Genomic DNA, 24,234 nt, shown 5'->3' on the forward strand with positions numbered 1-24,234 from the left:
GAGTCTCGAATCACATAGCCTAAGCAAATGGAGAAGACGAACCTCAATATTGCCCTACAAGCTGAAAAGGGTGATCTCGATTCTGAAGCATCAATCGACGAAACCGAAGCGGTGCTACTGGTAAGAAATTTAAATAAGTTTGTTAATACTAATAAATTTAAATCGCAGTCAAGGAAGCATCAACGCAACAGAAGGACGGCCCGATGCTAAAACTGCAATGAGGAATGACACATCAAGGATGATTGCCCCAAGTTGAAGAAAAGACACAAGGAGAAGCCTCAGAGACCGACATCCTCTACACGTAAGAGTCTGAAGGCTACATGGGACGACTCTTCATCCTCCAAGTCAGAAGTCGAAGCCTTCTCAGGAATAGCACTGATGGTCAACCATCTCTTTGAAGATAACTCGGACTCAGAGATGAGCATAGATGAAGGGGGAGGATCCTCAGAAGAAGAAGAAAGCTACGACAAAGGGGGAGCATCACCAAGTAAGATAAGTAAGGTACGTGATCTTACCCCTACTCAATCCTTTAATTTTATCAAAATGCTTACGAAGGATCTAGCAATCTTAGAAAAAAAAAATACTGAATTGAAATTGAACTTAGCAAAAGCATGCCCACTAGAAATGTATGATAATTTAAAATTAGAAAATTAAAAATTAAAAATTGAAATTGAGAATTTAAAAGATAATCATGCATGTTTAAATAAATTTCCAAAATCAAAACTAAGGATTTATGGAAAATTAATCTGATATATTAGAAAATATCAGGGATAACTTAGGAAAGTTCATAGAAACTATATACCCCCTAAGTTTCTGATTAATCAAGTGGGAAGGAATCTTTACTGGATTCCAAAATCATTGCTAGATTAAATTTAAAAGTTAAAGGCTTTCAGAGAAGAAAATTAAACAGTAAATTTCCTTATGAGGCTTTGACTAGAAAGTGGTTGTTGCTCCAATAACCAAGAAGACCTAGTGCCTCTCCACTGTCTGGAAGTCAAATATAGAAATGAAATGTTTAATTAAATTTTCTTGAAAAGCATAATTAAATAATGCTTGTAAAAGTTCTTCAAATTTTTTTTGGCTTAGAAAAATATTTCTAGCATAAAATTTTCAGAAGATATTTTTGTTTAAGTAAAAAAAATTTTTTTGAGAAATTCTCTTGCAAAAATTCTTTTAAAATTTTTTTAAGGTTAGATTTTTTTTTGAATTCTTGCAAAATCACCTCTTAAATTTGATATTTTAATATTTAACTTTGAAATTTTTTAAACTCCATTGTTTTTTACTGTGATCAAAGGGGCAGAGAAGTACAAGTTAAGGGGGAGTTAAAGTTAAGGGGGACTTAGATTTTAAAGTTTTTTTTGGGTATTGCAACTCATTATTGCAATCTTTTATGCTTAAACTGTTAGTGAGTAATTTCTTTAAAATTACTATTTGTCAGTTAGTAATTTTTACTATTTGTCTTTAAACTCTAACTTGAACTTGGGTTGATGCACATCAAAAAGGGAGAGATTGTTGGACCCCGTGGTTGTTTTGATGTGATCAACCAAGTTAGGTTAGGTCCTGCTTGTTATTTGATCCCTGTGTCTAAGTGTTCAAGAGCTTAGAAGCGTAGGAAGTCGAGCGGAAGACGCGGCTAGCGAGAAGGACGGCACGGAGAGAGAGTTGACAAGCTTGGTGCGTCCGAGGGACGAGGTGACCGCGGAAGAGTACACTGGTGGACGAGAAGAACGTATGCGGCGTTCGAGGGACGAGAAACCGGGAAGGAAGGCTACTCGAGGAGAAGACCGGAAGTTGGGTTCGGGTGAGCCCTATTTCGGATAGCGGAGATCACCCAAGCAAACGGAGCCGGAGTAGAAGAGACCCGGACCAAGCTGAGCTGAAACGGAGCAGAAGGCTCGGACGAAAAGTCAACCTGGTTGACTTCACAGTCCGGGGGCCCGGATCCAGTCCGGGGGCCCCAGGCACCCGGGATGCCTTCTTATATTGATCGCGGTCAAACCGTGATATATTCGTTGAGGGATAAAATTTTATCCCCCTAGGGCGCCTGGAATCCTTCAGGGCGCCCCGACCAAAGCTATAAATATAGCCTTGGTCCAGATCTAATTATTCAATTAAGAAAACAACTTTGTATTCCTTTCTTGCAATAGTTTTGAGCTTCTAGTGTGTAAAAGGCTTCTCCGCCTTCAGAGAAGGAGATTCTTCAGAGCTTTTTCTACTGCCTTGGATTAACAACCTTCTTGGTTGTAACCAAGTAAATAGCTGAGTCTTTCTTTTTCTTTATGTTAGTTTACTTTTATTACTATTGCATATTTTGGAGTTGAAAGAATCGAGGAGGGTGTGCTTTTATTTTTGTAGGCAATTCACCCACCCCCCTCTTGCCTGCCCCAGCTGCGTCAACAATTAGCACATGCAATTATTACATGTATCCTTTCTTTGGCCTTAGGAGATGATGATCGGTATCCCAAATCTGATCTATTACTTTTGGATTTTTAACTACTCAAAATCTTATCAAGTCCTTTAAATACCAATTGTTGGGACCTTGATCACGGGCTAAAAGGGGTAAATAGATGGTCACTCATTTCCTTCACTTTCCTATACTTGTTAGCACAGTAGAAATATACACAACCAAATATGAAATCTAACCCTAGAGACAAGAAAAAATAAAACAAACCCTAACACATTTGTTTACGTGGTTCGGAGATGATGCTCCTACTCCATGGTTGTCTGTAAGGTGGACGATATCTCAATCCGTCAGTGGATTAGTCCCCGAAACTCCTGCTAGCTCAATTCTCCTTGTTGATGGAGAAACATCACTACAAACTCGATTAAAAACTCTTGAATTGCTCTGAGATTTGGAGACTCTATTAGGAGTTAACCACCTCTAATTTCGTCACCAAAGTCTATCAATCCGAGTTCCATTATATAGAGTTTGGGAGGAAACACCTAAGCTGTGTTTCTACCACTAGTCGACTACCATGCTTACTAATTGACAGGCCTCTATGGAATTCTACCGTTATAACCTAACGGCTTGTTTCCAATCGACTACTAACTATGGATCAGTCGGCTGGTCTTCATGGGCTGAGTGAACAGAAGCATTTTGTTCGCTCCTAGTTGACTGTCTAGTCAACTGGTAACTTTACCAGCCGACTGTCCAGTCAACTGGTAACTTTACCAATCGATTGACCAGTTAACTAATAACTTTACCAGTCGACTGGTAACCCTAGAATCACAAATCCTGAAATTTCATTCCGGGTTTGTTGGTTCTCAACCAACAGTCGATTGAGACATATACCAGTTGACTGGTAAATCCTAACTAAGTATTTTACCCCCGAGTTTAATCACTTATGCACTTATCCTCGCCCACACAACCTTGACCTTGCCTTCTAGCCTCCTCCATTAGTATTGTGTCCCTCGGATGCTTCCCCATCTTTCATGCCTTGCCTTCAAGAGTTTTCTTCGGCCTTATCCTTGTTGTTGGGTCTTTCTTTACCAAGAGGCTCCTTACCTCTGGATCTTCATCCTTGCCAAGAAGTTCCTTGCTCCCAGGACTTCACTTGCCAAGTGTTGCTCGCTTTAGGACTTCATCCTTGCCAAGAGTCCCTCGCTCTGGATCTTTACCTTGCCAAGTCACACTTGGAATTACACAACCAAGCCTCAAGCTTAGACTTAGGGATGTAAATGAACCAAACGATTCGCGAGCTATTCGGAGCTCGATTCGGTAAAAAGCTCGTTCGAGTTCGTTCGTTTATCTTATCGAGCCGAGCTCGAGCTCGATTTCGAGCTTGACAGTTTTATCGAGCCGAGCTCGAGCTTAAGGATATTCGGCTCGTAAGCTCGCGAACATGTTCGTTTATAGGCTTACGAGCCAAAAAAATGAGCCTTAAAACGAGCCAAAACAATGAGCTCTAAAACGAACCAAAAAAATGAGCTCTAAAACGAGCCTTAAAATGAGCTTTAAAATAAGTCAAAAAATGAGTTCTAAAACGAGCTTTAAACGAGTCCAAGCTCGCTTAACGAGTTAGGCTCTTTAACTTTGATAATCGAGCTAATAACGAGCCAAGTTCGAACTATTCGCGAGCTTGATAATTCTAAAACGAGACGAACTCGAGCCTTGTGATAAAAGCTCAATTCGAGCTCGAGCTGAGCTTGAGCCCGAATATAACTTAAACGAGCCGAGCTCGAGCCTAATGCTGTTCGGCTCGGTTCGACTCATTTATATCCCCAAGACTCCTATACTTGGACTTTACCTTTGCTAAGATCATACTTGGTCTTTTCTTGTACCTATCACCTGCACACTTAACAGCGCATATCAAATACAGATGCAAACTTTAACTTAAATCCTTTGTCTAAACATTAAAACCTAATGATACATCGATTGCTCCAACATAGAGGGTATTTTTTGAGAGATGAGAGGACATTTTTGAGAGAGGGGGATGTGGATGAATAGTAGTAGTCTTCAAGGGTATTTTTAGAATTTCAGTTGATTACCATTCCAGAATATCAAACCAACCAAATACTATATTGAAATAATAATACTTCTCATTCGAGTCTACTATCAAACTCATTCTGATTTCTATTCTTGTGGCACAAACAAAACGCTACCTTAGCTTAGTATATTAATTATTATGGTATGCTATTTATATTTATACTCTTTGATGAATATAAACCTTAAGTTTATCATTATTATTATTTTTAATAAGATTATTATTTGGTGATTGATTTCTCGTTTTCCTTGCCCTTGAGGTTATGGTATAGTGACAGAGTATTCAGGTTATCACCTAGCTATCCGTGATTCGATCCTCAGTTATGATAAATTTGTAAGAATTTTATCTCTAAATGGAGGGCGCAATCAAAAAATACTAGGCTTCTTAATTATACACTATGAGTATTTTCTAATTTATCCTGATGACCTATAAAAAAAATTTAATGAGCTAGACGGATCACCAGCACTCGCTGTGTTTATGTCTTCTTTTTTATTTCGGATTTTCCTCACTAAAAAAAATTAATATATGTATTCTTATTGTTGAGTTATGAAAAAAAAAAAATTCTCCGTGTGTAGAAACTAAATTGAAAATTTGGATATAATTGGATTCCTAATTCTTTCTATTGACTCGCAATTAACAAGGAAAATTAATGATTTTATGATTCCATTTTTGGGGTAATTAAATTTGTGATTATTTTGGAGAGTAAATGCATAAGAAAATGAGCAATTTTCAAGCTATTTTGTCAGTATAGAGAAATATTGTAGAAAATATACAGAAAAATATTATAACGAATTATATTTTTGCTAGGGTTTTCTTTGAGTGAATCAAAATGATAAGTTGTTGACCAATAATTAATTATTAAGATTTGATTTGTTATTGCGTGATTAAAGTCTAACGAATTTCTACCAAATAAAATAAAATAGTTTATTTTTTTTCTGGCTTCTTGACTATGAGTGGACATCAATAATTGGAAATATATATGTAAACTAATTGCTATATTAATTAATACAATTTTTTCCCCATTAGAAAAAACTACCCTAACCACTTAGTAGATATGAATTCATCCCATAATTTATGTTTTTTCATATAATTTAAGGACAGATTATAAAATTTAAGAATGGATTATAAGAGACGTAGGGACACAATCACTTTTGTTACTATATTATATAATTTTTTTCTATTTTTATAATCCTTAATTAATGCCATTCTTAAATTATAATTTTAAAATGTCTCCCTCATCCATAAAATCTCAACCTCCTTTTATTTTTCTTTTTCCAAAAATAATTTTATTTTAAAAAAATCCAAAAATGTATACTGAAACAATCACTCAAAATCATTTTCTCACTTTCTTTTACGTTTTTTCCACTTTTCCTCCGTCTCTTCAGCTTTACATCCTAATAGACTATTATTATTATTATTATTATTATTATTATTTTAAATTTTTTTAGATAATTTTATTGGCCTATTATATTTATTTAATTTAAAATTTTAAACAAATATCTATGTTCAAAAATAAAAAATACCATCGTCATCTTCCTCCCTCTTCGTTGTTCGTTGCCCCTTCGCTACTGCCGTCCACTTGCTGCTTGCCGCTTGCTGCCCGCCGCCTGCTGTTGCCACCTCCGGCCACCGTGCTATCGGTGCCCACCGCCCACTCGTCGATGTTGCACATAGTCGCACGTTGCTATCACCTCCACCATCACTGCTAGTGCTGCCACCTTCGTCGCCCATTATCGCCCACTACCATTGTTGTCATCTCCGGTCTCCACGAAGTTTCATGGTGATCTGAATGCAATGTTATTGCTTGTTATCATCTCCGCACTATCCCGTTGTTGATCCGGTACCATCCACTATCGTCACCCCCCGTCAATTACTATCGCCCGCTACTGCCACCTCCGACTACTGCTCCACCGCACTCCACATGAAGCTTCGCAATGAACCTCTGCATTTGCACTGTCTTATTACACTCTGATGCTTCCGAGAGTAATATAAAAAATATATATATATATATACTTAATCTTCAGAAAAATTTTGGATAACCGATGATTTTCTGATTCTAGATTTGATGTCGAAATTGGTAATGTTTGTTGATATTTTGGAATCGAAAAACAGAGAATAAAGAAAAACTTCTGTTCAAATATGATTATCCTAAATTACTATAGATAAATAATCTTAATCATCTATGATATTCCTGAACCAATAGCGCCAAATGTCATCAAAATTTAAGAAACTGGGTTCAATTTTTCGAACCCAGCCTTTTATCTCTTAGTTTTTGACGGGGTCACACATAAAATAAAAAAAAAAAAACTAAAAACAGTCCCCATTTTTTTTATGTCTTATTTTTTAAAAATATAAATAATTAGAGACTCTTTTTTATTCTCTAAGTATAAATATATGGACTTTGTTGACCTTCCAATTTCTTGACAATTCGATCAGGTTAATTGCGTTGCGCAATTGGCGACGGCCAATAGCGGAGTAGGTTGTGGCTGGAGCTGCGGGTCGAACGGCACGTGACCACTCGCCTACCACCTGCTGCTCAGCTAACCACCTCCCCTCTATTTATACTCCTTCGCCACACTCTTCTCAAAATTGTGAACAATCCCGTCGTTGATTCAGTTCTTCTCGGCGCCGGGGCCGCCATTTCGTTGGCTACAGGTAGATTCGCTTCTCCACTTTCCCTCCCTGGGTTTCAGATTCATCTTCCTGATTTAGATATGACTCGTTTCTGCAAGTCGAGATCTGTTTGATCTGCGGAGCCGCGGGCGGAATCCAGTTGATGCCCGCTCTCATTGTAATCGCTCATCTGGCGCCCTTTTTTTTTTTGATATTCTTGGAATGTTTTTGGTCGATTTTCGGGGTTGTCGTTCATGAATACCTGGGTTTCTCGCGTTTTCTGGATCTTCCGGGTGTTTCGATATTGGATCTTCATTTGTTGTTCTTCTCATGAAGTATCGGGGGTTGGAATTTTACTTGAAGCCTTTTGTGTTTTGGCCAAGGTTTTAGTCCATACATTTTAGGAACTCTTAATTTAGGTCGTGCCTTGGCATATAGGCAAAATGTTGCAGCAGTTTAATCCAAATATCACCAACAATTCTGCAACCTTGACATGGGTTTGACAATCTCATTAGAAACACATAATCCTAGCACAGAAGGATTCTTCCTTAAGGGCGGATTGAAGTTGGACAGAATACCGATTATTCTGGAGGCTGGAATTTCAGAGAGGACACAAGCAATCGCCAAACGCAAAGATGTCATCTCTAGGTTTAACCGAATAAAATTGATTCAAAACAAAAGATAATGCCTTAACATCAACTAAACAAAGGTTTAAGTAGTCTCAAAATTCTAATGATGCAAAAGATGAAAATAACTCTAAAACAATGACAAAAGTTGTTCGGAGCCTCCGAAAAAGCTTTAAACGATGTTTTGGGCCTTAGATTGGGTTGTTACAAGTACACTCAGTAACCAATTATAGATCTCTGAATGAGCTTCGATTTGATATATTAAAGGTCTCATGGTTAAACTTGAGTTAAAAGTTATGGTCTCGCAAAACTCGGATCCTCCTACATTACGGATCTAGTGCATATCCTATCTTCTTAAGAGCTAAAATGGCTTGTTTAACTTGAGAGGAACTAATGGGAGGGATTTTAATGTTCCAAAGACCTTTTCCAAACTGGTCGTATCAGTGAGAGAATCACACCCGTGAATGCCTACAACTATGTCATCTAGGATAATTATTATTTTATTCAACATATGCTAATGATTTATGAGTGATTGTGTCTGATGCCTAATAATAGTTCTACCACTACTGGGTATGAACTTCCCAGATATCTCTTAATTAATTCCGGTCAATAAATTTTTTACTTTCCTAGAAATTTTTCTTATTTATGAAAGCAATTGTTTCAAGTAATATCCTATTGAAAGACATTAGCAATAGTGAGCTTCCTTTTTACATTTCAAGTTTTGTCTAGTCTGTGTGTTTAGTGTTTACTCATCCAAATGCCAGATTTTCAAAGTCACACCGTAAACCCGTCATTACTGTCCTTAAGAGTATCCTTCTATACTAGCAAAGCTGCAATGGAAAATCTTGTATGGTTGATTATTCTATTTTGGTAATTCATATTTTTTGCTTTGTTTTAAATGCATGGCTTGGCAAAAACCTTCTATAATGACACAAACCTAACCTTATCAAACTGTTTATTCCTTTTTGGAATGGTAGTGAGTCAGTTCTATCTTTTATAACTAATTGAAAATTGCTAATTGTTTATTCCTTTTTTTTTTTCTGAAGATTGTCATTTACATGAATTTGCAAAATTGAATGTATCTCTCTTAAATAAACTATTGGTACGCTGACCATAATGTTAGGGAGAATCCATTAGGGTTCTTATTTCATACTTTTTCTTTCCAAGTTTCATTTCCCTACTATTGTAATGCTTCTATTTGTTGCTACTTGATATATTTTGCTATGTTTGACCTTTGTATTCATAGTTATTGGTTCATTCTTTCTCATAAAAGTTACTAATTTGTATTAATTACAGGTCATTTTTGTGCTATCTCACATAATGGCCACTGGACAGATTTTCTCGCGAAATACTCAAGCTCTATTTTACAATTATAAGCAACTTCCAATCCAGAGGATGCTTGATTTTGACTTCCTTTGTGGTATGATAATGTTTTTCTTTTTCGTTTTTTTTTTGGTTTCCTTGTGTGCCCACACTTATTTTTGAGGGTTACACTTTTTTATTTATCTTTGAATTTTCTTATTCAATTATTATAGGAAGAGAAACACCCTCCGTTGCGGGAATAATAAATCCAGGTTCAGAGGGGTTTCAAAAGCTCTTTTTCGGCCTGGAAGAAATTGCAATTCCTGTCCATTCAACGTAAGACATCCACTACATCTGCATTGATACTAGAGACTTTTATGCATGTGGATATCATCCCTTAATAGTTACTTAAGCAATAAAATGATTGGATCACTATAGCCTGTCAATTTCACTCTTGTGTATCTGATTCTTTTTTGTGCGGAGCTCATCATCTTGACAACATATATATTTCCTTTGCTTATTTTCGTGCCATGAATTTGTCTTCAAGTAGGTCAGATATCAGGAAATTTTGTTAATATGTCAATAAGAGAATTTTGGAACAGTACGATCAAGTGACACAAAGATGGAATAGCTTAGGCATTTTCTACATGATTCCTTGTACGGTTGGGCATTTACAATGATTAAAATGAGAAAGCATAGCACATAGGTTCTATGGAAGTTCTTTACTTCATCAAATTGATAGCATTACATGGAAACTACTTTAAGCACTACATGCAGGCCATATTTAATACCTTAACTATGATTCTATTATGTCCAACTGAAATAGTCTATTCAGTGACTTCCAGTTGACAATAAGGTTAAGCAAACTTGTAAGCTCCAAATAGCTATTTTTACATATTGGAAATTGGTTTATATTGATTTGATAACTTGTTTTGAATTTTCAATAAATCTCGCTTTCAGTTTATTAACTGTAACTTTTAGCTTCTATTGTTTGATTTGCCAGAAAACTTTCTTGATGTTTCTTGTGTGTTTAAACTGCAGCATTGAAGCAGCATGTGTGGCACACCCAGCTGCAGATGTTTTTATCAATTTTGCATCATTCAGAAGGTAAGTGATTTTTCTGTTTTTTGTTTCCTTAAAAAAGTGCATTTTCTTGATACTATGCTTTTATTGTTAAACGGGAGGCATTTTCTTTTTTTTTGGATAAGAAAAGGGAGGCATTTTCTTGCTACTATGCTAAATTGTTAATGCAGTGCGGCAGCCTCTTCTATGTCAGCTTTGAAGCAACATACCATTAGAGTAGTTGCTATTATAGCTGAAGGTGTTCCAGAGACAGACACAAAGCAACTAATTGCATATGCAAGAGCTAATAACAAGGTTGGAAATATGAAAAGACTAAAGAATTTCGTCATTCAGTTAGAATAAAAAAGAATTTAGATCTTATAGGTTGAAGTTTTAGAATTGAAAAAATATATGGCAGAAATAAATTTGGTAGGAAATGGAGAAAATTTGGTGGATTAGTTAATTGGTTTACTGTGTATCTTTCCTACACCAATTTCTAATTTCATGTTTAATACATTTCCGAAGCTGGTTTCAGGTAGTTATTGGTCCAGCCACTGTTGGAGGCATTCAAGCTGGTGCGTTTAAGATTGGTGACACTGCTGGAACAATTGACAATATAATTCAATGCAAGCTTTACAGGCCTGGTTCTGTTGGATTTGTGTCTAAATCGGTACTTGTTCTCTCATTATAATATTGCATTTTCTAAACTTGTTTTGTTTGAGTGGGTTTTCCTTCGTCTATAGTAATTTTGTTATTATTGTAGTCATTGGTAAAAAAAACTTCTACAATGGGCAATATGTTGCCACTCATTCTAACGAGTGCAGGTTGTGATTGCCAGGGATCAAGCTTAGATAAGTGCTGCTCTTGGTTATCATCTAGGATACCAAAGAATGAATCAAAAATCACACCAAAGTAGGGAAAGCGTGATTGGCCTATTGGTGTAAAATGCATAAATAGTTAGAGTGTGTACTCTCAACAACTATTGTTTAGTGGAATTAGTCAAGTTCTCGGAACATTGTAATTAGGCATGCTCAGCCTGAGCAATTCCGAGGTGGGTGATTGAACAGGAAGCTCTTCACCTTGGAGTCCAATTCCACCATGCAATAAAACCCTGAGGCCAATAGTATAAGATATTGGTCAAAGCAGACAATACTTTGATGGCATTCAATACATGATATGTTACAGAATATTTTTCATTGGTATTCATTCATGACTACCTTGATTGGCGGACACCTTTTATTCTAAAGGCAAGTCATTAGAGACCAAGTAAAAGTAAAGGTATTTGCTGTTCTAGACAAGTTATGAATATATCCCCTCTTCTGTTGATCATAGTTGTTTTGCCTAATAATTTTGTTAATCAGTTGCAAGCTCTAAATACGACCTTTTTTGTTTGGCAGACTCAAATTTGAATTGGTGCACCTCTCCAACTAACTCAAATTTGAACATAATGTTTGTCGTAAAGCAACCTAATAAATGACATTTGGATATCTCTTTTTCTATGAAATTAATATATTTGACTATTACTGAGTAATTTTCAGAACAAGTTCACATAGTTCTAAGGTGTGTCTAACAATACAATGAAGATACAGTGATACCTTTTTCATAAAATTGTATATTCTCATGCTCACTTCACACTAGTAGTTTCAACAGCATTTTTTCTGAGCCACATGATAGCATTTGGGTAAGCTATACAGCGATTGCTAACTAATCCATCCTAGCTTTAGTTCTTATGTAACAGAACAGTCATCTTGTTACAAGTTTTAGTGTTTGGAATAGCTCTTCAATCTCCATAAATTGTGTTGTATAGAGATGCAATTAGTGGACAAATTGATGACACCATTTACCATGTGGCCAGTCTTGGTGTAAAAGAATTTATGAATATGCATCTAATACAATGATCTTTACATATTTAATATATATTATCATATTTGATGTAATATATACATATATTCATATTCATTTCTAATGTCTTTTTAAGAAATAGGAACACACTTATGTTTCTAATTGTTGGCGTCACACACAGATAACATAAACACAGGAGCATTTTGAATTATCAATAGTTTGTAGATTGTGGTAGATCATTCTCATTTCTCAATTAATTAGTATCTTTTGGAGAAACTGTCTCACAGCATTTTCACGTTAAAGCTAATTTCTTGATTGCATTAAACATTAGGTGAGTATGATCCATATTGATCGGATGCTACTTCTCTCTAGAAACCACATTGGAAGGAGGCCCCATGGACAAATATTGTTCCTCTTGTGTTACTTTTCAGTTTTATCTATGTAGGCCATTAAATGACCCAAAAATAGAGCTAACTATTTCTGACCCATATATCATGGATAAAGTCATGGTTCCCCTGTGTAGCACAAATCATACTAACTCGAATGCCACTAGTCACACTTCTATTGTGATTCTTGATGTTTCATGTTCTATAAAAATAAATTACATCACAATATTTTCCCTCCAATCACTTATCACTATCCATGTGCTAACAGATAATGCTTGTAAAATATGTTCTTCTCTCCTTGCTAAAAAATTACTTGAACTAATTTTATTTAATTCATCAGGTATAATAACTATTTTGTGTGGTTATAGGGTGGCATGTCAAATGAACTTTACAACACAATTGCACGCGTCACGGATGGAATTTATGAAGGTGATATTACTTTTCTTTTTCCAAGTTAATGAAACTTCTCATTGTGAAATTTTGATCTGAGTTCTAGATGATTTTCTATTTCAGGTATTGCAATTGGAGGAGATGTTTTTCCTGGCTCAACTCTTTCTGATCATGTCCTGCGCTTTAACAACATCCCTCAAGTATATTACCAGGAAAATAATCTTCTTGAGTACTGTAGAAAGGCTCTTCAGTTAACAACATCCCTCAACTATAGAAAAAACTGTATATCACCATGAAAGTAATTTTCTCAAGTAGTAGAAAAGCTCTAGCGAACGACATCACTCACACCCCTCAACTATACATAAAGCTCTTTAGTGAATGACAACATTAATTTAATCTATCGATCACTTGTCATGTGTTGCAGCATTTAAAATGTACTGTAGCTGAATAGATTTGATCAATATAAACTTCTTTGCAGAAAAGGAAAATTACTAAACATTGCCTTTAATATTTGTTTATCACGTATATTGCTTTTGATCTATTTAGGTCAAGATGATGGTTGTGTTGGGGGAATTAGGTGGGAGAGATGAGTACTCCCTAGTTGAGGCTCTAAAAGAAGGAAAAGTTCATAAACCAGTTGTGGCTTGGGTTAGTGGAACATGTGCCCGTCTATTCAAATCTGAAGTGCAATTTGGTCATGCTGTGAGTTGAACTTGATCTTTTCAATCTCATGTTGTCTTTGTGACCACTTCTACTGGTTATGATTGAAATCATTATGCCTTATTTTGTTTTTTTTCTCAATTCACTAAACTAGGGTGCAAAAAGTGGTGGTGAGTTGGAATCAGCACAAGCAAAAAATCAGGCTCTAAGAGATGCTGGGGCAGTTGTTCCAACTTCATATGAAGCATTTGAGACTGCTATCAAAGAAACTTTTGAGAAGCTGGTACCTTGTTGCCCTTTAGTTTTCTTCTGTGATATAATATTAACTGTTTTTTTATTGAATTAAGAAGAATGTCTGATGCTGTTATCTATATCTTGTTCTCTTTCCGGGATAGGTTGAAGAAGGGAAGATTACTCCTGTACCTGAAATTCAACCTCCTCAAATACCTGAGGATCTTAAATCTGCAATCAAAAGTGGGAAAGTCCGGGCTCCAACTCATATCATCTCCACCATTTCAGATGACAGAGGTTTGATTAGTAAAATATTTTTTTCTCATACAGACTTTCTCAATTTTAAATGCTTTGCTAAGTCACATGATCTCTATCCACAGGCGATGAACCTTGTTATGCTGGTGTACCCATGTCTACTATTGTCCAACGTGGCTTTGGTGTGGGTGATGTCATCTCCCTTTTGTGGTTCAAGCGTAGCCTACCACGTTATTGTACACAATTCATTGAGGTCTGTTAAAAAATGAGTTTCTTTCACTTGTTTCAAGTTGACTAGTAAATATTAGCCTGACTTGTATTTTAGTTACCTTATGCAAACACAATCTGTTAATATTTGGTATCCATAACCTTGGTCTCTCACATTATTATTTTCTGTAATTGTTAGATCTGCATCATGTTATGTGCTGATCATGGTCCCTGTGTATCTGGCGCTCATAACACTATAGTTACTGCAAGGGCTGGAAAGGATTTAGTCTCCAGTCTGGTATCAGGTAAGTTCGATTTACTTTGGTTTATGGTAATGGTCAAATTGAGAGTTTTTCCGGTCATTGGAAGGAAAAATGAGTGACTTCTCAAATACAGGGTTGCTTACAATTGGTCCCCGATTCGGTGGGGCAATCGATGATGCTGCTCGGTACTTCAAAGATGCATATGACAGAGTGAGTATATAAGATCAGGATTTAGACTTGCTAGCGGTGTTTCTGATGTTTTGTTTTCTTTATTTATTCAAGTTGCAGTAATACTGAATGTATATCTGTTCTCAGGGCCTCACCCCTTATGAGTTTGTTGAAAGCATGAAAAAGAAGGGTATTCGAGTGCCAGGAATAGGGCACAGGTTTATATCTTTCAGTTTCTAATGATTTTCCCTCTTCTATGAATGATATTCATGATATTTAACTTATATTCATACTATTGAACAAATTTTCAGCACTTTCATGCCATTTCCAAAGAATTATTATACATATACAGTCAACCAGCAAACTAAATATATTTTTGGATTTTGTTTGGACATCTCCAACATACTCAAGTTCATCAGAAAAACTCCTTTGTTTCCATTATTATGCGCTCTCAAAGTTCATCTAAGTACCTTCTAACGGACTACAAGGCTTCACATTACCTACAAGGCTTCACAATGTCCATCTGCATAATAGTCTCCTTTTTATTTTTTGGATTGTGATTGCAGCCAAGAACTTCCAAAAGGAAAAGTATGTTTGTGAATGTCATAAAAATTTGTTTAAAACATACACAGACATCTGTTCTTTGGATGCTGAGTTGATAACCTAAACTTGACTAGGATTCAAATTTGGAATTGATTCTCTAAAATAAATAACAAGAAAGCCACAAGTCATTGTAGAGTTTAGACAAAGAGAGATAAGCTTGTAGACAGCATGACGATGTGTGTAACAATGAACGTGAAGGGAAAAAGATAATGCGAAGAGGAAAAAAAGGTAGTTTGAAACAGGAGAATGGTTGTCTTCATTGTAAACATCTTGGCCAAAGACTGTTGTACTTGAGCCTTCTCTGCTTTAAATTTCAGATTCTGAAGCTAGGTTACAGAGACTTAGGTATGAATATCAGATACAGATGTGATTTTTGAAGTTCAACATGGTTGTTTTTAAAATTTTACACTTGACCAATAGGGGTATTTGGCTAACTTAGAGTGTCGTTGACCATCATTAAAAAAATGCAGGGAGTGGTATTTTGGTTCATGGTATTATGATGGGACTGATTGGTACTTGTATGTGTAAACCAAAGTTAATAATTTAGTAAGATCTAGCACTAATGCTTGAAATGTAGATACTTAGATGTGCACTAGTTAAACACTGGATTCTTTGATTTGGTAAACTATCACCTCACTGAGTAAACTGGATTCACTAATTCATATCTACCCTGAATATCTAGTTTGGTTTAAGCCACCTTTTCTGAAGAAAGATGAGGTAATCTTGTAAAGATTAAAAAAAAACTATGGATATTCTATGCTCACATTGCATCATTTGGCTTTCTTTTTCTTTAGTTATCAATAAATATGCTTGTGATGCTCCATATATATGACCGGGCAATTTTGTGTAGCCATCTTATGCTTTTGTCCATGTCAATGATAATTGCCATTTTCTGGGAAACAGGATCAAAAGCAGAGACAACAGAGATAAAAGAGTGGAGCTCCTGCAAAAGTATGCACACACTTATTTCCCATCTGTGAGGTATATGGAATATGCTGTGCAAGTTGAGGCATACACACTCTCAAAGGCAAACAACTTGGTTCTTAATGTTGATGGCGCAATTGGATCTCTTTTCTTGGATCTTCTAGCTGGAAGTGGAATGTTCAGCAAACAAGAAATTGATGAGATCGTCGAAATTGGATATCTAAATGGTCTGTTTGTGTTGGCACGCTCAATTGGTCTGATTGGGTGAGTTGATGAGTCACTTCTCTACTATCCTTATTCTTTAACCCTGTTTTTCCATGGATTTCATTTTCTTTGTGGCTAATGATGGGTGGCGTAAGTAATGGAAGAATATGATTTATCTATCCTTTCATAGTGTGACATGTGCCGCGCCCCAGTGTAGGAAAAGAGCTTTCTTTAGTCTCATTTGTGAGAGGAGTTGATTCATGAGTTAGTGGACGGAGGGGTATCTCCACTAGGCCCAGTGACTAGTTATTTGGATCGGTGAACCTCTGCTTTCTTTAGTCTCATTTGTAAGAGGAGTTGATTCATGAGTTGGTGAACGACTGGACGGAGAGCTATTTCCACTGGTCCAGTGGCTATTATTTGGATTGGTGAACCTCTCTTTGCCTCATGAGTTTTGTGGACTGTCACTAAGAAACTGGGGTATATATTCCATCCTTTTGAATGTCGTAGCCAGTTGATATAAATATAGAATAGATGGGAAGTTGACAATAATTGAATCTACGGGGATGAAATATAGGCTTCTCTATGCAAATTATGGTTTACTTGCTTTTTTTTTTAATATTCGTTGCTTATATGTAACACATCATTCTTGGAATTCACAGGCACACATTTGATCAGAAGAGACTGAAGCAGCCACTCTACCGTCACCCATGGGAGGATGTTTTGTACACAAAATGATCGTTTTCGAACACAGCAAATGCAAATCAACTTCACTTGCCCTGCATGATCAAATCGTTTTTCCAGGGGCTTCACTCAAGCGTTTAAGCGAAGCATTACGATAGGTTGATTTAGTGATCGAAGGACTGGTTGATATTTGTTTTGTTTTCAAAGACAAATAAACTGAAAAATAAGTTGGTTTGACCTAATTTTTATAAAGCCGATTGAGTTTTATTTTGCTGACATGATCAAGACCATAGTTCCTGTTTCAAGTGTACTGAAACGATTGACTGATCAATGTTTTAAGCCTCGAAATATTACATTTGATCCGGAGTATTGTTCAGAGGTCACTAAATATGCCAGGGCGGTTAAGGCAGTAAGGACAAATCCTGACTTCCGGCTACAACTTCCGACTATAACTTATGACTCTCAATTCTTGGATACAACTTGCAGCTACAATTATGACTCTCGGCTACAACTTGTGACTCTCAACTCCTGATTACCCCATGGCTCCCAACTTCCATCGATTACATGAGTGAACTATTATGGAAGGAGAATTATTGACCCCACTGATATGTTGTATTCTATAAGCAATAATACAGTAATGTATTTGCACAAAAAATAATTAGTATACAATAAACAGATAAATAAAAGAGCAGGGTTAGAAAATAGTTATCCAGGGTTGAAGCGTCGGCGTACCGACTGTCCTTAGAGAATTTTATCGTCGTCCCACGGTGCAAAGGCTCTCCGGCAAAATCCTCCCAAGATCCAACAACCACTCGTGACGATCGTAGGTGCACTCCAAGACGATCGTCACACTCGAACCCAACCTCAGATGGCACAGACCAAGCCTCGGGACTGTAAAACTCGGGAACCAGAAAAAGACCTCAGATCGCAGAGAAGAGAGGAGAAGAAAGCAGAATAGCTTGAGTGAATGAGAGGCACAGTGCCTCCCCTTTTATTCACTATGAAGTGACTCGAAGCACTGCTTCGCCAGCGAACAAACGTGTCGCTGTTTTGCCTCCTGCGTCCTTTCCTCACGCGGGAGTGTCGCTTCGCCAGAGACTGGCAAAAACGGACCGGGCCGCCTGCAAGTGCGAGACCCACGAGCTGGGGATTTGCACCCCCCCTGCACGCGATAATCGCGTGCGTCGCGCCCGGTTTATGGATTTCCGGCTCGAACCACCCAAACTCACTTGATTTGGGTTTGACCCGCGCATGCGTGTAGGTCCACCCAACTTTGTTAAGCAAGGATGGAATGACTCCATATATAAGGTCATTCCAACCTTCTTTGCTTAGCAATGTGGGACTAAATGCATACACATATGCATTACAAAAAATAAAGAAATAATTTGAATTTTCAAAAGAAAACAATTTTTTTAAAACAAAATTCAACAATCCCCCACAAATTCAAATCATTTCGGTCGAAAACAAAAATATATCCTGAAGCTTGGTTGCAATGAGCTTTTAGTGAAAATACCTTCCGGTTTGAATTTTCACCTAAGTACACCAATCTTATTCACATAGGTTTGAAGTGAACTAAGTCTTGAACTTAAACCTTTTATATGTGAAAGTCAATTGGTAACAACTCATTACGGGCGACGGTTGAATTCTTCTGGGTTGGTGCATTACGGTCATGCCACCGAATCTTGTTTCATAAGTGCTAAGGAGAGTTGTCTAGACCCCCCACACTGCGGCCACACAGTTACACTTACATAGGTGAGTTCTCCAAGGATGTACTACGAGCATCCTGTCATTAAGACCTTGAACTCATTAAGAGCTTCTAAGCTCATCCTTACTAGCAGTCAAGCATCTATCCAGGGAAGAGACTATGAGATTACATCTCAATCAATTTGATGCTTACGTTTCACCCTTATAACTTGTTTATACCACATTGAACCTACTTCTTGGGATCTCCAATCAGATAGGTTAGGTTGTCGTTATAGATGAAACCAGGACAGGCCTCAGTCTCATTCCCTTACTGGATCTCTTGATTTTCTCAGAATCAAGTGCTTTAGTGAGTGGATCAGCAATATTGTCTTTTGAACTTACAAAGTCCAATGACACCACTCCAAGAGACACTAGCTCACGAATAGACTTTAATCTTATTCGTACATGTCTCTTCTGTTTCTGGTTATACTTAGAGCTTCTAATCTGAGCTATTGTTGTTTGATTATCACAGTGTACTGAAATAGAAGGTATTGGCTTCACCATCAAGGGAATTTCATAAAGAAGACCCTTAAGCCAATCAGCTTCAGTTACTGTGGTATCAAAAGCACACAATTCTGCCTCAGATATAGAACGGGTTATAATCGTCTATTTAACAGACCTCCAAGCAACTGCACCGCCTCCAAGTGTAAAGACATAACCAGTAACGTCTTTACACTCAGCAGTGTCAACTATCCAACTAGCATCACTATATCCCTCCAGGACTGTAGGGAATCTCTCATACCACAAGCCCAAGGATATAGTGCCTTTTAGGTATCTGAGTACTCTGTCTAATGTATCCCAATGTGTTCTGTCCAGATAGCTGGTAAACCTGCTCAATTTCGATATAGCAAAAGAAATATCAGGTCTAGAACAATTTGCTAAATACATTAAACTACCTATTATTTGTGAGTATCTTAATTGAGATACTGCCACACCACTCTTATTCTTGTGGAGTGTTTTTGAAGGATCATAGGGTATGACTACAGATTTAACTTGGCTATAGTCATATTTCTCTAATACTCTTTAAACATAGAGTGATTGAGAAATTGTTATTCCATCAGTTGAACGAGTCAACTTTAGCCCTAAAATCATGTCAGCATAACCTATATCTTTCATATCAAACTTACGACTTAAGAGGACCTTAGTCTCATTAATAATAGAAAGGTTAGAACCAAAAAGTAGAATATCATCTACATATAAGCATAAGATAATACAATTATCACTTTTCATTTTAGCATACACACATTTATCAGAGTCATTCATTTTAAAGTCAAACGATAGCATAGCTCTATCAAATTTTTCGTGCGACTGCTTTGGGGCTTGCTCCAAACCATAAAGAGATTTGACTAACCTACAGACTTTATTCTCATTTCCAAAAACTACATGTCCCTCAGGTTGATCCATATATATCTCTTCTTCAAGATCTCCATTAAGGAATGCCGTTTTGACATCCATTTGATGGACCTCAAGATGATATATGGATGTCAATGCTATTAACACTCAGATTGTAGTAATTCTCGTAACAGGAGAATAAGTATCAAAATAGTCAATCCCTTCTTTCTGTCTGAATCCCTTAGCAACTAGGCGGGCTTTGAATTTATCTACTGACCCATCAGATTTTGGTTTTCTCTTAAACATCCATTTACATCCTATGGTGTTACACCCAGAAGGTAAATCTACCAACTCCCAAGTGACATTAGAGATAATAGAGTCCATTTCACTTTTAATGGTCTCTTTCCAGTGTTTAGCTTCAGGAGAAGTCATAACATCTCTATATGTCACAGGGTCACCTTCTATATTATAGGTGATAAAGTCCTGGCCTAAATCCGTAGACACACGTTGTCTCTTACTCCTTCTCAGTTATGTATGCTTAATAGATTCATCTAGTCTAGAGTGACTTGAGGACGGTGTACCTTCTACGGATAATGGGGCCTCTACGGAAGTAGGTATATCTCTAGTTGGATTACCAGATATAGACTGAGGTGTTCTCGTCTTCATAGGAAATATATCCTCAAAAAATGTAGCATCACGAAGTTCTACAATAGTATTTGCATCTATTCTAGAAATTTCAGATTTAATAATCAGAAACATATATGCAATACTATTTTGAGCATAACCCAAGAAAATACCAACTACGGTCTTTGGACCAAGTTTTTTCCTTCTGAGTTCAGGTACTAGTACCTTTGCAAGGCACCCCCACACTTTAAGGTATTTCAAACTTGTCCTTCGGCCTTTCCAAAGCTCATATGGGTTTTTATCCTTTGACTTCATAGAGACTCTATTTAACACATGACATGTAGTATATAGAGCCTCTCCCCACATGAAGTTGGGTAACCCAGAACTGCCTAACATGGAATTAATCATATCTTCAAGGGTTCGATTTTTTCGTTCTGCTATACCGTTAGATTGAGGACTATATGAAGCAGTTACTTCGTGAATTATACCTGTATCTTGACAAAAATTTTGAAACATGTTCGAGGTAAACTCTCCACCCCTATCAGATCTTAACCTCTTAATAGTTTTATTTGTTTGATTCTCAACTTCAGATTTAAAAATCATAAATTTATCTAAAGCTTCATCCTTAGTTTTCAACAAATAAATATAACAATAACGAGAGTAATCATCAATGAAGGTAATGAAATATCTTTTATGATCTCTCATTATTACACCGTTAAACTCACAACAATCAGTATGGATCAATTCTAAAATATCAGAATTTCTATCAACTGATTTGAAGGGTTTTCGGGTTTGTTTATATTGCACACAAACTTTACATTTTTTCTTATCATTTATAGCATACTTAGGAATCATGTCAAGGTTCATCATCCTTTTCATGGTATTAAAATTGACATGTCTTAATCTGTCATACCATATATCATAAGACTCAATGTTATATGAACAACCAATATCAGTAGATTTATTTAAGGTAACATTTTCTACATTGGGTTTAAATAAACCTTCATTAAGGTAACCTTTTCCAATAAAGGTTCCTAAATGTAATATTACAACTTTATTACATTTAAAGTTCAGCTCATAACCAGCACGGACTAACTTTGGCCCGCTAATCAAATTCCGACGGACCGTTGGAACATGATGCACCTCATGCAGTGGCAGGACTTTTCCAGAGGTGAACCTCAGGTCAACTTGTCCTATCCCAAACACCCTGGCCGCAGAATGATTCCCCATGGTCACGGAAGTGCCTTCAATTACCTGATAAGTAAGGAAGACAGAGCGATCAGCACAACAGTGCACATTAGCACCTGTATCAACTAACCATTCATTAGGTTGATAGATCAAGTTTAGTTCAGGTTTGAAAGTAACAAACCTATTGCTGGTGTCGTCACTAGCAATCACGACATTTGCTTGTGCCTTGGTGTTGGACGTATTGCTTTGGTTTTTCTTCTTAGGGCAGAATTTGGCATAATGTCCAATTTGCCCACATGCCCAGCACGGCTTGGTTCCATTTTTCTTTTGAACCTTTTAGCTTGGGTTTCATCTTGTTCTTCATTTTCTGATTTTTGAATTTCTTCTTGTTAGATGAGACTACTACATTTGCCTTTGGAATAAAGTCCATAGGCATTCTTGTATCATCATTTTTATGTTGCTTCCGATGTTCTTCTTTGATATTTAAGGCAATCATCAAATCTTCTAGAGAGATTTTACCTCTCCGATGTTTAAGAGTCATGTCAAAATCTTCCCAACTCGGAGGCAATTTTTCGATGATAGACAAGACCTGAAATTTTTCGAGTAATAGCATATCTCCTTTAGCAAAATCATGAATTTGAACTTGGAATTCATGTGTTTGCTCGACCACTAATTTGCCTTCAACCATTTTGAAGTTTAGGAATTTTGCCACAGTGTACTTTTCTAATCCAGAATCTTCGGAGTTGTATTTTTTATCCAAAGATTTCCACAACTCTTTAGTTGAAGATGTTGAGCAGTACACATCAAATAGTGCGTCTGAGAGGGCAGACAGGATTCTCCCATGGCAGAGATAATCCCTTTGCTTAAACCTCTCTAAGGAAGCACTACGGGTAGGTTCCTCTTCATTAGGTGGAGGGTCTGTTTCTATAACGGAGAATAGCCCTAGCGTAGTAAGCCAAAATTTCATCCGTTGTTGCCAACGTCTGAAATTTTGCCCGAAAAATCTCTCGGGTCTGGCACTAGCCTCATCAGGTCCCGTTACCCTATCATTCATCATGTCTATCGATGCTAAGCGATAGATTCTCTAAGAATGTTATATTCTATAAGCAATAATACAGTAATGTATTTGCACAAAAAATAGCTAGCATGCAATAAACAGATAAATAAAATAACAGGGTTAGAAAATAGTTATCCGGGGTTGAAGCGTCGGCGTGCCAACTGTCCTTAGAGAATTTATCGTCGCCCCACGATGCAAAGGCTCTCCCGCAAAATCCTCTCAAGATCCGACAACCACTCGTGACGATCGTAGGTGCACTCCAAGACGATCGTCACACTCGAACCCAACCTCAGATCGCACAGACCAAGCCTCAGGACTGTAAAACTCAGGAACCAGAAAAAGACCTCAGATCGCAAAGAAGAGAGGAGAAGAAAGCAGGAATAGCTCGAGTGAATAAGAGAGGCGCAACGCCTCCCCTTTTATTCACTATGAAGTGACTCGAAGCACTGCTTCGCCAGCGAACAAACGCGTCGCTGTTTCGCCTCCTGCGTCCTTTCCTCACGCCTTCTGAGTCCGAAGGCTAGCAAAAAATGAACAGAACCGGAGAATCAAACCAACTGGTATGGTTCAGACTGAACCATACCAGAGACTGGCAAAAACGAACCGGGCTGCCTGCAATTGCGAGGCCCACGAGCTGGGGATTTGCCCCCCCCCCCCCCCCCCCAATCGTGTGCGTCGCGCCCGGTTTATGGATTTCCGGCTCGAACCCCCGGAACTCACTTGATTTGGGCTTGACCCGCGCATGCGTGTAGGTCCACCCAACTTTGCTAAACAAGGATGGAATGGCTCCATATATAAGGTCATTCCAACCTTCTTTGCTTAGCAATGTGGGACTAAATGCATACACATATGCATTACAAAAAACAAAGAAATAATTTGAATTTTCAAAAAAAAATAATTTTTTTAAAACAAAAATCAACATCATATTATTGTCGGGATAGTGGAAGAACGTGGACAGTTATTTTAAAGTAAATGGGTAATAATGACTCTTTATTATAGAGAACGTAATAACATATGAGGAAAATATAGAAACATGACAAGAAAGATCTATTCTTATAAAAAAAAAGGGTACTAAAAGGAAAAGGTGGACACATACATCTTCTCAAAACCTTAATTTCAAAATACTTCTTTTTCTTCCTCTTCAAAAACTGATTTGAACGTCGGAGTAATAATGCTAATAATTATTCCGACCATCTCTCTAACTTATTCTTTTCTCCTAGGCCACAAGATGACTATTTCTGTACTCTTCACTAGTCAATATCAGTAACACTTTATCGATGAGTTGACTGTTCACAATATCACACAAGGTAATGATCTTTTATTACAGAGAACGTGGTAACGTACGAGGAAAACATAGAAACATGATAAGAAAAATCTATTTCTATA

General features: G+C 37.1%; 1 protein-coding gene across 3 annotated transcripts; it reads left to right on the forward strand.

Annotated features, from left to right (window-relative positions):
• Positions 1–7,001: 7,001 nt before the first annotated feature.
• Positions 7,002–17,182, forward strand: LOC122038774 (ATP-citrate synthase beta chain protein 1-like). Of its 3 annotated transcripts, none has more exons than XM_042598706.1 (17): positions 7,002–7,139; positions 9,020–9,143; positions 9,259–9,361; positions 10,067–10,132; positions 10,279–10,402; positions 10,623–10,757; positions 12,684–12,744; positions 12,829–12,905; positions 13,252–13,407; positions 13,520–13,648; positions 13,761–13,893; positions 13,977–14,104; positions 14,258–14,363; positions 14,455–14,531; positions 14,637–14,707; positions 15,996–16,280; positions 16,883–17,182. In XM_042598706.1, the coding sequence occupies exons 2-17, from the start codon at positions 9,044–9,046 to the stop codon at positions 16,956–16,958; spliced, it is 1,827 nt and encodes a 608-aa protein (XP_042454640.1). In that variant the 5' UTR covers positions 7,002–7,139; positions 9,020–9,043; the 3' UTR covers positions 16,959–17,182. The 3 variants fall into 3 exon arrangements, with proteins under 3 accessions (XP_042454640.1, XP_042454641.1, XP_042454639.1); XM_042598707.1 differs by lacking the exon at positions 16,883–17,182 and adding an exon at positions 7,217–7,275 and having other exon boundaries at positions 7,081–7,139; positions 15,996–16,284; XM_042598705.1 differs by lacking the exon at positions 7,002–7,139 and adding an exon at positions 7,243–7,275.
• The last annotated feature ends 7,052 nt before the right edge of the window (positions 17,183–24,234 follow it).

This window comes from Zingiber officinale, chromosome 1A (assembly GCF_018446385.1).
Source record: "Zingiber officinale cultivar Zhangliang chromosome 1A, Zo_v1.1, whole genome shotgun sequence".
Lineage (NCBI taxonomy): Eukaryota > Viridiplantae > Streptophyta > Magnoliopsida > Zingiberales > Zingiberaceae > Zingiber > Zingiber officinale.

Bases quoted from the DNA above. Each gene is read 5' to 3' on its own strand.
- LOC122038774 (XM_042598705.1), top strand. The intron at 13,894-13,976 runs GTTTGATTAGTA...CTCTATCCACAG, and splicing joins CACCATTTCAGATGACAGAG to GCGATGAACCTTGTTATGCT. The intron at 14,532-14,636 runs GTGAGTATATAA...ATCTGTTCTCAG, and splicing joins TCAAAGATGCATATGACAGA to GGCCTCACCCCTTATGAGTT.